The sequence below is a fragment of the Cyclopterus lumpus genome, chromosome 9 (genome assembly GCF_009769545.1).
Source record: "Cyclopterus lumpus isolate fCycLum1 chromosome 9, fCycLum1.pri, whole genome shotgun sequence".
Taxonomy (NCBI): Eukaryota; Metazoa; Chordata; class Actinopteri; order Perciformes; family Cyclopteridae; genus Cyclopterus; species Cyclopterus lumpus.
This window is the reverse complement of record NC_046974.1, coordinates 1,936,630-1,952,515: the sequence shown is the minus strand read 5'-3', so window position 1 is coordinate 1,952,515 and position 15,886 is coordinate 1,936,630. Positions and strand designations below refer to the sequence as shown.

At 44.7% G+C, this 15,886-nt stretch overlaps 2 protein-coding genes across 2 annotated transcripts; one reads left to right on the top strand and one right to left on the bottom strand.

Annotated features, from left to right (window-relative positions):
* The first annotated feature begins 1,536 nt into the window (after positions 1 to 1,536).
* mymk (myomaker, myoblast fusion factor) lies at positions 1,537 to 7,213 on the top strand. Its single transcript, XM_034540718.1, has 6 exons — positions 1,537 to 1,868; positions 2,511 to 2,625; positions 3,425 to 3,573; positions 6,287 to 6,403; positions 6,501 to 6,641; positions 6,929 to 7,213. Exons 1-6 carry the CDS (start codon positions 1,644 to 1,646, stop codon positions 7,211 to 7,213), a joined length of 1,032 nt encoding a protein of 343 aa, XP_034396609.1. The 5' UTR covers positions 1,537 to 1,643.
* Positions 7,214 to 8,994: 1,781 nt separating this feature from the next.
* On the bottom strand, positions 8,995 to 15,515 carry LOC117736454 (tetratricopeptide repeat protein 16). The gene is made up of 13 exons (XM_034541811.1): positions 15,370 to 15,515; positions 14,530 to 14,687; positions 14,324 to 14,414; positions 14,111 to 14,248; positions 13,555 to 13,655; positions 13,340 to 13,469; positions 12,569 to 12,783; positions 12,199 to 12,482; positions 11,980 to 12,124; positions 11,736 to 11,901; positions 11,412 to 11,545; positions 10,202 to 10,324; positions 8,995 to 9,919 (listed from the first exon to the last, which is right to left on the bottom strand). Exons 1-12 carry the CDS (start codon positions 15,388 to 15,390, stop codon positions 10,216 to 10,218), a joined length of 1,692 nt encoding a protein of 563 aa, XP_034397702.1. The 5' UTR covers positions 15,391 to 15,515; the 3' UTR covers positions 8,995 to 9,919; positions 10,202 to 10,215.
* Between the last annotated feature and the right edge of the window lie 371 nt (positions 15,516 to 15,886).

The following is a 15,886-nucleotide window of genomic DNA, read 5'->3' as shown; positions in this document are numbered from 1 at the left end:
GTCCCTGAAGCGCTGCCCTCCAATTACTGGTGGGGGGGGTCAGAGGTCACGGCCGCGTACCCCCGAATCAAAAGGAAGCGCCGTGTTGTTTCAGATGTCTGTATGTTCGTACGTCATCCTACTGGAATCGGCCCGGGTTCAACACTCGTCTCTGGTGCTTATATATTTAGGTTTTAAGTAGAATTTAACAATGATTTTTTTGTGCAATATTACTTTTTTTTGTACTACTTTTCAATATCATTGACAATATCCCTCTAAATGTCTCAATATATATATATATATATATATATATATATATTTAGAATTGTTATTATTATTTTATAGTTTATTCTAATCATATCGATTGTTTTTTTTAATATATATATATATATATATATATATTGAGCATATATATATTTATATATATAATTGTTATCGATATTATTATTACATTTCATTCTTATATCAATTGGTTTTATATGTATATATAATATTTATTATTACGTAGCATATATATATAATATTAATATATATATAGATAACAATAATATATATAACATATAATGATATTTTTGTGTTCTTCTGGCATCGATTGTTTTTTTATTGTTGAATTCATCTGTTTGATCAGAGTGTGTTTTGCTTTTGTCCGTCAAAGCACTTTGTAAACTGTTTTTAAAGGTGAAGTATGAATAAAGTTATTATAATAATAAACAGTTTTCAGACGGGCTCCCAGCAGAGGGCGCTGTTTGTGTCCGAGCCTCGGGCGGCAGCAGCTCGGGTTACCGGAGCACTCTGAGAATCTGAGGCGTGGGGGGTGGGGGTCTAGGCGGGGGGGGGGCAATACTGCACCCTTTGTGTGGCTGCCTCGAAGCCCTTGAGCAGGTGTGACAGCTGAGAGGAGAGCGAGGAGGGCAACTGCTGCCTTGTGGAATCCTCTCTGCAACAACTGTGAGCTGCGTGGGCTAACGTGGTCCAACGTGGTCCAACGTGGACCAACGTCGTGGAGTCCAGTGGATCCACGTTGGACCACGTTGGTCCAACGTGGATCCACTGGACTCCACGACGCCTGGACAGAACTTCAGCTTCTCACTTTTAATAATTATTTAGATTATTAGTCAGAAGCATCCGGCGCTCCATCACAGCCAGAGCAGCAAAGGGGCATTTTCTACCTGCTGGGTGAAGGTCTTGGTTTTAATGGGAGTCACTCAGCAGGGGGGCTCAGTGTAGTCCTGGTCCTCAATAGGCCTCAGTTTATTCCTGGTCCTCTATCGACCTCTAGTCCTGGTCCTCTATAGACCTCCAGTCCTGGTCCTCTATAGGCCTCAGTTTAGTCCTGGTCCTCTATAGACCTCTAGTCCTGGTCCTCTATCGACCTCTAGTCCTGGTCCTCTATAGACCTCTAGTCCTGGTCCTCTATAGACCTCAGTTTAGTCCTGGTCCTCTATCGACCTCTAGTCCTGGTCCTCTATACACCTCCACAGTAAACAGAGTCTCTGAGGTCCCTGAGCGTGGTGAACTTTGACCCCAGGCTGTAAATAGTCCGTGGAGCTGCTGCATGCCGGCCGTGCCCAGGCCCCACGATGCACTGGTATGCAAACAGCTGGCCGCCCCCCCCCAGCCTCTTGGGGGCCCTTTAAACTTTAAAGCCGGGTGTGGGTGTGTTCATGTATCCTGTGGCTTCACCACCAGACTCACAACCAGGACTAGAGGAGCGTCCTCGCTCACTAAAGGACCTGAAGGATACTTCCTCCATCATGGGCGCCTTCATCGCCAAGATGCTGCTGCCCACGGTCAGCAGCCTGGTGTTCCTGCCCACGGCCAGCGTGGCCGCCAAGAGGGGCTTCCACATGGAGGCCATGGTCTACTTCTTCACCATGTTCTTCACCGCGGTGAGCTTCTGGTCTTCTGGTCTTCATGGCAGTTTAGGCTCAATGCTCTCATGGTTTTAGAAACATTGCTCATATTTGCTGTTCAACTCACGCTGTTCGGTCAATACACCAAGAAATATGTTTATTTAGGGATTGGAATCCATTTCGTTGTGGTTCAGTAGCGTGTCATCCTTCTTCCTCCCTGAGTTAACCTATTAAGGTGTTAAGTAATAGTTTAGTAGTTTAGTACCCTAAAAAGGAGCTGGACTCAGAGGGTTTGAACCCTAAAGAGGAGCTGGACTCAGAGGGTTTGAACCCTAAAGAGGAGCTGGACTCAGAGGGTTTAAAACCCTAAAGAGGACCTGGACTCAGAGGGTTTGAACCCTAAAGAGGAGCTGGACTCAGAGGGTTTGAACCCTAAAGAGGAGCTGGACTCAGAGGGTTTAGAACCCTAAAGAGGACCTGGACTCAGAGGGTTTGAACCCTAAAGAGGAGCTGGACTCAGAGGGTTTGAACCCTAAAGAGGAGCTGGACTCAGAGGGTTTGAACCCTAAAGAGGAGCTGGACTCAGAGGGTTTGAACCCTAAAGAGGAGCTGGACTCAGAGGGTATCAACATACTAACCCTAACCCTTCATGACCTGTGAGCTGGACTCTCTCCGTAGATCTACCACGCGTGTGACGGACCTGGACTCTCCATCCTGTGCTTCATGAGGTACGACGTCCTGGAGTACTTCAGTGTCTACGGCACGGCTCTCTCCATGTGGGTCACCCTGATAGGTAGGTCCTGGTTCAAGACTGGGAGTCCTGAAGCAGGACGTGTACCAGTATGGCTCCCAGTCCTCCCACCCGGCTCCATAACAAGGGTTGCTTTTATTGAAGAATAACCTAGAAATACTTACTAAGTCTTATTAATAATAATAATTATAATAATAATAATAATGTGTTGGTATTCAACAACTACACGTCCCAAGCAGGAGGTTAAAAACAACCTGATCTGCAGCAGTTGCTGATAACACATGTTGTGTCTTTGAGTTCAGCTCCCATGTGCTCGGCCATATGATCACACACATACACACACACACACACACGCACACATACACACATACACACACACACACACACGCACACATACACACATACACACACACATACACACACATACACACACACACACACACACACACACACACACACACACACACACAGACACATCGAGGGCTTTAAATCACGTGCTGGAGGCCCAAATGCTGCGACAGCTGACGCCCCTGATTGGTCCGCCCTCTTCCTAATTGTAAAATATATATATATATATATATATATATATATATATATATATATATATATATATTTATATATATACTAAGAAGTCAGTGCAGTTAGACATGTGTGACACGGTCATATGCCATCAATATATATATATATATATATATATATATATATATATATATATATATATATATATATAATAGAGATCACATGATGTTTCTCCTCATCAATGTGAGTCTATCCAGCTGATTCATAAAAGTCGGTTATTGATTATGGAAGGAGCCGTCCTGACTGTGTGTGTCGGTCTCAGCTCTGGGCGACTTCGATGAGCCTCAGCGCTCCAGCATGACCATGTTTGGAGTGCTGAGCATCGCCGTGAGGATCTACCAGGATCGCTGGGGCTACGGGATCTACTCTGGACCCATCGGCTCCGCTGTCTTCATCATCACCGTCAGATGGGTGAGTTGGAGTAGAAGCTCCCCTGGTCTACGCCGACTACATGTTACTCAAAGAGACTCACAACAACTATGAAAAGGGGCAAAAACAACCACAAAGAGACACTTAGTTAGTACAAAGAGCAACAAAACAACTATAAAGAGACACAAACTAACTATAAAGAGATACAAAGTAACTACAAAGAGACACAAACTAACTACAAAGAGACACAAACTAACTATAAAGAGACACAAACTAACTACAAAGAGACACAAACTAACTACAAAGAGACACAAACTAACTACAAAGAGACACAAACTAAATACAAAGAGACACAAAGCAACTACAAAGAGACACAAACTAACTACAAGAGACACAAACTAAATACAAAGAGACACAAACTAACTACTAAGAGACACAAACTAACTACAAAGAGACACAAACTAAATACAAAGAGACACAAAGCAACTACAAAGAGACACAAACTAAATACAAAGAGACACAAACTAAATACAAAGAGACACAAAGCAACTACAAAGAGACACAAACTAACTACAAAGAGACACAACATAACTATAAAGAGACACAAACTAACTACAAAGAGACACAAACTAACTACAAAGAGACACAATGTAACTACAAAGATACACAAACTAACTACAAAGAGACACAACGTAACTATAAAGAGACACAAACTAACTACAAAGAGACACAAAGCAACTACAAAGAGACACAAACTAACTACAAAGAGACACAACGTAACTATAAAGAGACACAAAATAACTACAAAGAGACACAACATAACTATAAAGAGACACAAACTAATTACAAAGAGACACAAACTAACTACAAAGAGACACAACATAACTATAAAGAGACACAAACTAACTACAAAGAGACACAAACTAACTACAAAGAGACACAACGTAACTATAAAGAGACACAAACTAACTACAAAGAGACACAAACTAACTACAAAGAGACACAATGTAACTACAAAGAGACACAAACTAAATACAAAGAGACACAAACTAACTACTAAGAGACACAAACTAACTACAAAGAGACACAAACTAAATACAAAGAGACACAAAGCAACTACAAAGAGACACAAACTAAATACAAAGAGACACAAACTAAATACAAAGAGACACAAAGCAACTACAAAGAGACACAAACTAACTACAAAGAGACACAACATAACTATAAAGAGACACAAACTAACTACAAAGAGACACAAACTAACTACAAAGAGACACAATGTAACTACAAAGATACACAAACTAACTACAAAGAGACACAACGTAACTATAAAGAGACACAAACTAACTACAAAGAGACACAAAGCAACTACAAAGAGACACAAACTAACTACAAAGAGACACAACGTAACTATAAAGAGACACAAAATAACTACAAAGAGACACAACATAACTATAAAGAGACACAAACTAATTACAAAGAGACACAAACTAACTACAAAGAGACACAACATAACTATAAAGAGACACAAACTAACTACAAAGAGACACAAACTAACTACAAAGAGACACAACGTAACTATAAAGAGACACAAACTAACTACAAAGAGACACAAACTAACTACAAAGAGACACAATGTAACTACAAAGAGACACAAACTAACTACAAAAAGACACAAACTAACTACAAATAGACACAATGTAACTACAAAGAGACACAAACTAACTACAAAGAGACACAATGTAACTACAAAGAGACACAAACTAACTACAAAGAGACACAATGTAACTATAAAGAGACACAAACTAACTACAAAGAGACACAACATAACTACAAAGAGACACAAACTAACTACAAATAGACAAAATGTAACTACAAAGAGACACAAACTAACTACAAAGAGACACAAAGTAACTACAAAGAGACACAAACTAACTACAAAGAGACACAATGTAACTATAAAGAGACACAAGCTAACTACAAAGAGACACAATGTAACTACAAAGAGACACAAACTAACTACAAAGAGACACAACGTAACTATAAAGAGACACAACATAACTATAAAGAGACACAAACTAACTACAAAGAGACACAAAGTAACTACAAAGAGACACAACGTAACTATAAAGAGACACAAACTAACTACAAAGAGACAAAGTAACTACAAAGAGACACAAACTAACTACAAAGAGACACAAACTAACTACAAAGAGACACAAAGTAACTACAAAGAGACACAAAGTAACTATAAAGAGACACAAACTAACTACAAAGAGACACAAAGTAACTATAAAGAGACACAAACTAACTACAAAGAGACACAAACTAACTACAAAGAGACACAACATAACTATAAAGAGACACAAACTAACTACAAAGAGACACAAAGTACAAAGAGACACAAACTAACTACAAAGAGACAAAAGTAAGAAGAAGCTAAACAGCTGTAAAGTGTGTCTTACTCCTATGTAAGTGAGGTTTTTGTTATTTTTTTGTATTTATTGATTGCTGGATTAAATGAGAATTTCAACATTCTACTTCCCTTTCCTCCGTTCTTTTTCCTTCTCTCATCCTTTCCTTCTCTCATCCTCCCCTTCTCTCATCCTTTCCTTCTCTCATCCTCCCCTCCTCTCATCTTTTCCGGCCCTCATCCTCTCCTTCTCTCATCCTTTCCTTCTCTCCTTCTCTTATCCTCTCCTTCTCTCATCCTTTCCTTCTCTCCTTCTCCACCCCTCCTCTGACCTGTGTTTAGCTGCAGAAGATGAAGCAGCTGCGGGCGGTGTATCCGGAGAAGGCGGTGTACACGCAGCAGGTCGGTCCCGGCTGCTGCTTCGGCGCTCTCGCTCTGATGCTGCGCTTCTACTTCGAGGTGTCCGCCATCCCAACAAAGCTACTGCATGTCTGATCTGTTTCCTGCATTAATATACAAATATATAATATATATAAATGTATGTTGTCCGCTGCAGGAGTGGGACTACGCCTACGTGCACAGCTTCTACCACCTGTCTCTGGCCGTGTCCTTCATCCTGCTGCTGCCGAAGAAGAACCGCTACGCCGGCACGGGAAGGAACGCCGCCAAGCTCAGCTTCCTCGGCCTCTTGTGCTGCGTACGTCACCTTTATTCACTTACAATGAGGAATGTTACAGTTGTCTGGTGTCTCTTTGTAGTAATTAAGTGTCTCTTTGTGTTCGTTTTGCAGCTGTTTTGTGTTTCTTTGTAGTCGTTTTGTCTCTGTAGAAATCTTGTATCTCTTTGTGGTTGTTTTTCACCCCTTTTTATAGTTGTTGTGAGTCTCTTTGTAGTCTTTTCATGTCTCTTTGAGGTCATTTTGAGTCTTATTATTTGAAAGAGATGTCCTTAGCGTTGCTTCCTAACTGTCCCCCCTCCCTCTAGTCCATGTCCCCTGCTTCTTCAAAAGAGAAGACGGACGAGTCGCTGAAGAAGAAGAAGAAGAAGAAGAAGAAGTCTCGCGCCGTGTGGACCATCCCCACTGAGCTGTGGACGCGCCGCTGCAGCACGCCCATCCTGCCCGTTTACAACTCCCCGCCCTCCACGCCGGTCAAGGAGACGAGCGTGGAGGACGGGGGGTCGTCCACGCCCATCCTGCCCCCCGCGCCCTCCACGCCGGTCAAGGGGACGAGCGTCAGCCGCCTCAAAGAGATGAACGGCTGGAAGTGAAGCCGGAAGAGCGTCATGTCAGCCGGTCTGACGTGAGGAACGGGGCGTCGGTGGCGGTTTCAGGGAAACTCACCAAATAACTGTCAGCCAAATGCTGATAAACTTGCACGTGGCCGGTAAGCTAATCTTCTTCTGCAGGAAACCAACCGTCGAGTGGACGCTCCAAACCTTTTTTTTTGGGCTGGTAGAATATTTAAGGTCGGCAGGAATCCGTTAGCAGCTTTTAGCAGGCAGAGAAAGAAAAAAGGTACCCCCGATGTGTCAGCCGTCAACTTCAAGGAAGGAGAACAAACCGGTGCCCTCGAAGACCCGACAGGAACGCGGCCGTCTGGAGGCCGAGGACGCACACGGAGACGAGCCAGAGAAACTGGCTGGGAACAGATTTATGGGAAGAACAAACCGGCAGATGGTTTATCTCTCCAAAATATATAAATTGTCTTTAGAAATGTTCCTCGGGGGAGACCCTTCGTCTGCTCGCCTCTCGTCTGCCCCCCCACTTCCCCCTCCTTCTCTTTCCCGTCTCTCTCAGATAAAGGAAGCGTTTATGAGGCTGTAAAGCACATTTCTTTTACGGCCTTTCTAAATGTCCTGGTGGGGTCAGGTGGAGCTTCCGACGTGTCTCCTGACCGGCAGGTGGACTGTTCGCTCCGGTTCTGTCCCCAATGTGCACTGTCGTCATGCTTCTATCAACACATTCTTATTTAATGCCTGTCGTTGTGTTTTGTTTTTTTCTTCTCATTTTTATCCTTTTGTATTCTTTTTTCTGAACAATAAAATGAAATGTCATGACCTTGTTTTTAACCGGTCTTCCACGCGTCATCGTTGTAACGCGTCGACGTTTACTCTGCAGGAGCCGACAGATTCGACAATAAATTTGAAAAAAAACCCGACAAGGCCCGCTCCAGGTCTGGAGAACGCTGACCCGGTTCCAGACCCGCGTCTCACGTTCCACTTTCACTTCGGGGGAACGTCTGCAGACGTCACCTGCCCCCGAACACGACCCAAAGACTACAAACGTGTTCCCCTCACCCCCCACCTCCACCGGGGGAATGTTTTGAGCCCACAGAAAGGTGTTTTTGTCTGGGCTCAGACAAACTTGGCGTGCTGGGCCGCCACCACCCGGCTGGCTCTCGCCTCCATAACCTCGACGGGACGGGAACTCGAGCCTTTTATTGCACAAGCGTGAAACACCGTTCGGCTCCTTTACGACCGCTGTCTGTCCCGCTCGGCCGGCTGCAGCCCACACACACTCGGTTCTGAATCAATGCACCTCGACGGTGAATTAATTACACTAAATTCACAGCCTGTCTTCTCTTTTACTGATACAGCACGTGGTCCCCACGAGAGCCGAAACACAGAATCACACACACACACACACATCGACAGTCTAAACATAACAAGCGTTTGATTGGCCTTGCACTTAATTCATGTCAATGTAATCATAACTTACATGATGTTTATTATAATTATTATAATTATTATTAATATTGCAGAGTAATAATTAATATTAATAATAGTGAATAATTACTGGTGCGACTGACATTAGTCTTTACGAAACAATTCCCTTTGATAATGATTAAATCTGCTGTTTGAAGAAGGAATACAACGCGCCCCTCAGGTCAGAGGACGGGCGTTTGATTTCCCGTTATTAAGGTTCATGAACATGTATATATATATTATCTCACTGCTGGAGACAAAATAAAGAGACACGGAGAGAAAGAGGGTGAAAACATGACCCTTCATCTGGTCCTGAGAGTCATCCTCAGTTCCAGAGCCGGAGGCCTCTTTTATAAAAGTCCACCAGCAGAGCGAACGCTAGAGTCGTGCCTCTGCTGCCACCTAGTGGACGGCAGTGTGTAACAACATGCTAATGAAAGGACAACAGCGTCGTTTCCATACGACGGGTTTTAAGATTATTTGGAGTGCTCGAGGATTTATTTCCAGTGAAAGGACCACAGTTATGTTTTGGGGTATTTTAAAAGTGATTCACAACGTGCACAGCGAGAGTTTAGAGGACGTCACGTGACCATTTCATAAAGTATGAGACAAAGAGACAAAAACACGGCGGACGCATCAACATTTATGACTCTTAAGTCTCGTTGTGTCTGAAGGTGATCTGGTCCTGTTCTGGTCCTGTTCTGGTCCTGTTCTGGTCCTGTTCTGGTGCTGGTGGTACTGATACTGTTGCTGGTGGTACTGATACTGTTGCTGGTGGTACAGGTGGTGCTGGTACAGGTGCTGATGGTACTGGTGGTGCTGGTACTGGTGGTGCTGGTACTGGTGCTGGTGGTACAGGTGGTGGTGCTGGTACTGGTGCTGATGGTACTGGTGGTGCTGGTACTGGTGCTGATGGTACTGGTGGTGCTGGTACTGGTGCTGGTGGTACAGGTGGTGGTGCTGGTACTGGTGCTGATGGTACTGGTACTGTTGCTGGTGGTACTGGTGGTGCTGGTACTGGTGGTGCTGGTACTGGTGCTGATGGTACAGGTGGTGCTGGTACTGTTGCTGGTGGTACTGGTGGTGCTGGTACTGTTGCTGGTGGTACTGGTGGTACTGGTACTGTTGCTGGTGGTACTGGTGGTGCTGGTACTGGTGCTGGTGGTACTGGTGGTGCTGGTACTGGTGCTGCTGGTACTGGTGGTGCTGGTACTGGTGCTGGTGGTACAGGTGGTGGTGCTGGTGGTACTTCAGCATGACACTTTGTGGCTGTTGAAAAACAACTTTACATCTTAAATCTTCATTCATAAACACACAGCTTTTTAATTAAATATCTATTTGTTGTGGTGTTATTGTACAGTTGCACATATTTTTGTATTTACATTAATAATATTGCTAATATTATTAGTGTATGCATAAATATTATTTTGTGTATACACTAATATTATTTTGTATATACACTAATATTATTATTACATTTCCAATAACTCCAGGTTCTACGCGTCTTGAGACCCGTTGTTCTAAATAGAACCATTTGGTTCTCCCTCCTACCTGCTCAGGTATCTTCACCTCCTCCGGTGCTCACACAGCTTCAGCTCCCGTCCCGCCTCAGACGGGTCAGCTGGTTGGCTCGCTGCGTTCTGATTGGTCCTCTTCGGGGGATCTTCACTCAGACTGAGGACAGAAAGCAACACAGCTGGTTACATGCAGCTTCAATAAACTAGTAATAATAACTTTAAAGAAACACAGAGTTGTTATTACTAGCTTTACTTACGGAGAGGAAAACATGACTTTTGAGAAAAAGGGGAAAATATTAATATTTCGCTCAGATATTCTTTCTACATTTCTTAAAAAAGAGAAATACTCAATCTGGCCACAAGAGGCAGAGATGGTCTAGATTCATGTTTTCTTCCAAGAGACAACATGGATGGAGAAAATAATACTGGAAGAAGACATAATTAGTCATATTTAGAACAGCTGGTAGTGCAGCGCTCTCTAGTGGCTGAAATTAATATTACATCAACTAACGCTGAGACAATTAATCCTGACGACAACAAAATTTCCCCTGCAAACATTTTTTTCACAAAAAAGGTTATGTAGAAATATAGGATAATATTTTTTTGGGATTGAAAACAGCTTAAAGCATAGACTTCTATACAACCAGAGGAGTCGCCCCCTGGTGGTCAGGAGAGAGAATGCAGCTTTAACACATGAAGCATAGACTTCTATACAACCAGAGGAGTCGCCCCCTGGTGGTCAGGAGAGAAAATGCAGCTTTAACACATGAAGCATAGACTTCTATACAACCAGAGGAGTCGCCCCCTGGTGGTCAGGAGAGAAAATGCAGCTTTAACACATGAAGCATAGACTTCTATACAACCAGAGGAGTCGCCCCCTGGTGGTCAGGAGAGAGAATGCAGCTTTAACACATGAAGCATAGACTTCTATACAACCAGAGGAGTCGCCCCCTGGTGGTCAGGAGAGAGAATGCAGCTTTAACACATGAAGCATAGACTTCTATACAACCAGAGGAGTCGCCCCCTGGTGGTCAGGAAAGAGAATGCAGCTTTAACACATGAAGCATAGACTTCTATACAACCAGAGGAGTCGCCCCCTGGTGGTCAGGAGAGAGAATGCAGCTTTAACACATGAAACATAGACTTCTATACAACCAGAGGAGTCGCCCCCTGGTGGTCAGGAGAGAGAATGCAGCTTTAACACATGAAGCGTAGACTTCACTCTGAGGTTTTGTGTGGCTGACCTCTGCTGGTCGGAGGAGGAGCTGCAGGCCTGGATGGAGTCCATCAGCTGAGATCTGACTGCTCGTCCTTCTGGACTGGACAACACATCAGCCGCGCTGCAGCCAGGGAACAGGTCCATGAGCATAGGAGGCAGCTGCACACACACACACACACACACACACACACACACACACACACACACACAGAGTAACTCGAGCGAAAAATGTCTCCAATAGTTGGATCAAAATGCTAATTATGTCATTGAAATTGGCCTTAAACTGTTGGGACCCCCACGTTGAGAAACCGGTTTACAATGCCATGGGGATCTGGAGGGGCTCTCTGACCTCCTCGCTGGTGGGATCCAGGATCATTGTGCAGATCAGGTCCCGCCGGGCTCCCTCCAGGTTCAGGATCTTCCTGAAGGCCTTGGACCGGCTCTCGTAGTACCGACCGGCTGCCGGGTCACACTGGACGGCCAGAGAGAAGAGGTCTGCTGCCTCCTGGAAACACCTGCACACACACACACACACATATATATAGAGCTTCGAGGAGCGGTTCCTCTGGCAGAAAGTGGGAGGCGGCTCTGACCCGTCCTGGAAGCGGGCGCCGCCCAGCGTGTTGTGCAGGACGGCGAGCCGCAGCCGGACGGCGGGGTCGCCGCGCCGCATCATCTCCTCGGCCTGCTGGTAGTCGGCCAGAGCGAAGCACCACTCGCCCTGCTTGAAGAAGCAGTCTGACACACGGCCGGGGTTTGAGTCAACGGGCTGGAAAGAGACGCGCGACCCGAGCGCCCGGCGGCCGCCTCACCTCCTCGGTTCAGGTACAGGCCGGCCTGGCCCTGCTCCTCCTCCACGGCCCGGTTGAGGAGCAGGGTGGCCTCGGCGTAGAGGCCTCTGCTGAAGCACTGCACGGCGAAGTCGTTGTAGGTGAGGACCAGCTGGAACTGAGCCTCCTCCTCCACGGAGCCACGCTCATCCTCCTGACCTCTGACCTCCTCCTGACCTCTGACCTCCTCCTCGCTCAGCTCCACAGCCTGGACCAGATCCTTGAAGGCTGCTGTGAAGTCTTTCAGGCGTCGGTACAGAATCCCTCTGACAGGCCGAGAAGTCCAGTGGATACATTAATACACGTCCTGTATATATATTATATATATATATATATATACACTGTGCCTCACCTGAACAGGTAGAGGCGGGCGTCCCGTGGGCAGTTCTCCAGAGCCATGTTGGTGCTGCCCAGGGCATCGGGCAGCCGGCCCCTCAGCGCTCCGTTCACCGCCTCCTGCCTGTGCCACTCGCCGGTCGCCTGCAGCTGCAGCAGCAGGGCGGCGGCCTCCGGGCACCGCGGGGTCAGCGCCAACGCCGACCTCACGTCCCGGTAACAGAGAGACACCTGGAGAGGAGACGGACAGGTGAGGCCGTGTGGGAGAAGGTCCTTCAATACGTATATATGTATGTATGTATATATATATATATATATATATATATATATATATGTGTATATTTATATATATATATATATATATATATATATATACATACATATATATTTGTATATATATATATATATAAATATATATATATACATACATATATATATATAAATATATATATATATATGTGTGTAAATATAAATAAATATATATATAAGTGTGTATATATAAATATATATATATATACGTGTATATATATAAATATATATATATATATATTTATATATCACAACAGTTAAACAGGAGCTAGCTCGTTAAAAAGCTGGAATACAGAGTAAATATATTTGTTTATTTTAATTTGTGTGAACAAGCCTCTCAAAACTAATTAAATTTAGAGCTCTTCATTTATAAACCCGGGTTTATTAAACTGGGATTAGAACTCTGAGATTAAATGATGTATTGTTGCTCCTTTAGTTAGTTATTGATCAGCTGGTCTGAGGTCTGAGGTGTGTTCACCTGGTGGAGCAGCTTGTGCAGCCGGGCTCGGAGCACGTAGAGGTCAGAGGTCGGCCCGCCCGCCAGCATCCAGTCGCTCACCAGCTTCAGGCTGGCAGCGGGGTGACCGGCAGCCGCCAGGCAGGCCAGCCTGGGACAGAGAACACAGAGTGTGTGTGTGTGTGTGTGTGTGTGTGTGTGTGTGTGTGTGTGTGTGTGTGTGTGTGACCGCTGACCTTTTGACCTTGTAGGCCCTGCAGTCGGGCTTCACCTCGGCCGCCTTGCTGAAGGCCCTCAGGGCCTCGAGGAAAAGGCCTCGGTCGAACAAGCACTGGCCCTGAGGACGACATTATGGGATGTTTACACGTTCACCTGAGATGTTCATAGAGGGAGCAAACCATCAATATATGTCTGCTCATGATTGGTCAGCAGAATGAATATTTTATATTGAACATTTATTTAACCGTCCGTGTGTGTGTGTGTGTGAGTGTGTGAGTGTGTGAGTGTGTGTGTGTGTGTGTGAGTGTGTGAGTGTGAGTGTGAGTGTGTGTGTGTGTGTGTGTGTGTGTGTGTGTGTGTGTGTGTGAAAAGCCTGTCACAGACTAAAGAATGAGAACCTTCCCCTGACCTTCAGCACCTCACATGAATGAAGGTCATTCAACTGGGAACCATTAAGAATCCCTTTTATTGTTTAAGGATCCCATAACCATGATCCTAAAACCACAAACAGCTGACTTCCTGTTGTCCTGCACGTGGAGGTAAACAAACAAGAGGAGCGAGCTCCCGGAGAACCTGCAGGAAGTAGACGAAGGCCAGGCGGGCGCCGCAGGACCCGGGCCGCAGGATCCAGACCCGCTTGTAGCACGCCGCCGCCGACTGGAAGTCGCACAGCTGCAGGTAGGCCTCCGCCTGGCTCTGGTGCAGCCGGGCCTGAGAACACACACACAGCCTTGAATCCTGGAATCCTGGAATCCTGGAATCCGTTGTGCCGTGGCTCCTTCTCACCTGGTCTGGCTGCAGGTTGATGGCTTTGGAGAAGCAGACCACGGCCTTCTCGTACTGGGACGTTCCCAGTGCCTCTTTCCCGTTCGCGTCACTGCGGAGAGAAAAACCAGAAGAGACGCGGCGTGAGCGACAGGAAACAGGAAACAGGAAACAGGAAGTGGGACAAGATGTTGTTTATTCGCCTCGGGGCACTTCCTGTCCCTCACTGCTGGGCCGCCTTGCTCCGGAGGATCAGGCTCATCTGGAGCTCCGGTCTTGGGGGGCGGTTCCCTCCCGGCGGCAGGAAGATTTGACTGGAGCTGAAAAGACTCTTGAAGGAGGTTCTGATCCGGGTCTGGTCCATCAAGCCGGGCTCCTGGGCCTGCTGGTGCACAGGAACACGAGTCAGATGTAAAGACCTACTGAATATAGAGCGTTGGGCTTTATTAGGATCATTTAGTCATAGCTCCATACAGTAAGACCATGTGCAGGGTGACGGGGAGCCAAGGGATCTTAAAACATGTGTTGGGAAACACACCTTCATTTGATTTGATTTACATTTTCATTTCCTTTATTATTAAAATTATTAAATGTAATATGGCCTGCTATTTTATTTTATTTGTAAAAAAGGTTGTGCTGCTGCTTCAACAAATTTCCCCCAGGAGAAGAATAAAGTAATCTAAACATATATAAACTGAGGTTTAATAAAACAAATTCTAATAAGCTTTAGATCCTTTAATCCTCACTCGGTAATAACGACCGAAATGTAGAAAGAAAGAAATATATTTAATTTAAATAATGGGTTTATATCTGTACTTGTAGCATGGTTGTGAAAATAAAATAATAATTTGTAGTTCACTTTTTAATAAAACATTTTTTTTATAATAATAAGCTTAAGCGCCCTTTTTCCCTTTTTCCTTTATACATTTAATTAGAAAGAAAATAAATCAATAAATACATGCATTAATTTAATTTTTTTGTTGAAAAAAAGACGTACAGAACGCGGTACTATCGCACCGTAGACCGATTCCTGTACTTTTCCGGTGCTTTCGTGACGTCACAGTTACCGTTGGGTCGTCCCGCTCCATGTCCTCGTTCCGGTGGCGGAGCACGGGACCGGTTTACGTCAGTTCTGGTTGCTTTGTGCTCCGTTAATCTTCCGTCGGCCGATATATCTGAGCCCGCTGCGTTGACGTTAAATCTGGCTGTTACCATGGAAACCGACTTCAACTTTTAATGTTGTATTTCCGGTTCCGTTTCAAGCCATCGGAGAACGTCAAACGATTATTATTACTATAATAATAATAATAATTAACTATATTATAATCATTATTAAATTACATATATGTTGTACAAGTACTAACAGTGTCGTAGGTATAATAACTATAACTATAAGAAGAGTAAAACAAAAACAAACGTTGAGCCTCTCACGTCACCAACATCAGATATTATTATTATTGAATTATTTTATTATTATAAGTGTTAACATTGTGTGTATTTCATCTTAGTACTAGTACTAGCAGAGTATTTACTGGAGAACACAACTATCTCATTCCCCCCCTTAACGACAACATGGGCTTTTGT

Coding starts and splice junctions, on each gene's coding strand:
- mymk (XM_034540718.1), top strand. CDS start 1,644: ATGTATCCTGTGGCTTCACCACCAGACTCACAACCAGGACTAGAGGAG. Junction 1,869..2,510: donor TCACCATGTTCTTCACCGCG/GTGAGCTTCTGG, acceptor CTCTCTCCGTAG/ATCTACCACGCGTGTGACGG. Junction 6,404..6,500: donor TGCTGCGCTTCTACTTCGAG/GTGTCCGCCATC, acceptor TGTCCGCTGCAG/GAGTGGGACTACGCCTACGT.
- LOC117736454 (XM_034541811.1), bottom strand. CDS start 15,390: ATGGAGCGGGACGACCCAACG. Junction 14,249..14,323: donor TCAACCTGCAGCCAGACCAG/GTGAGAAGGAGC, acceptor GTGTGTTCTCAG/GCCCGGCTGCACCAGAGCCA. Junction 11,902..11,979: donor GGCGCCCGCTTCCAGGACGG/GTCAGAGCCGCC, acceptor GTGTGTGTGCAG/GTGTTTCCAGGAGGCAGCAG.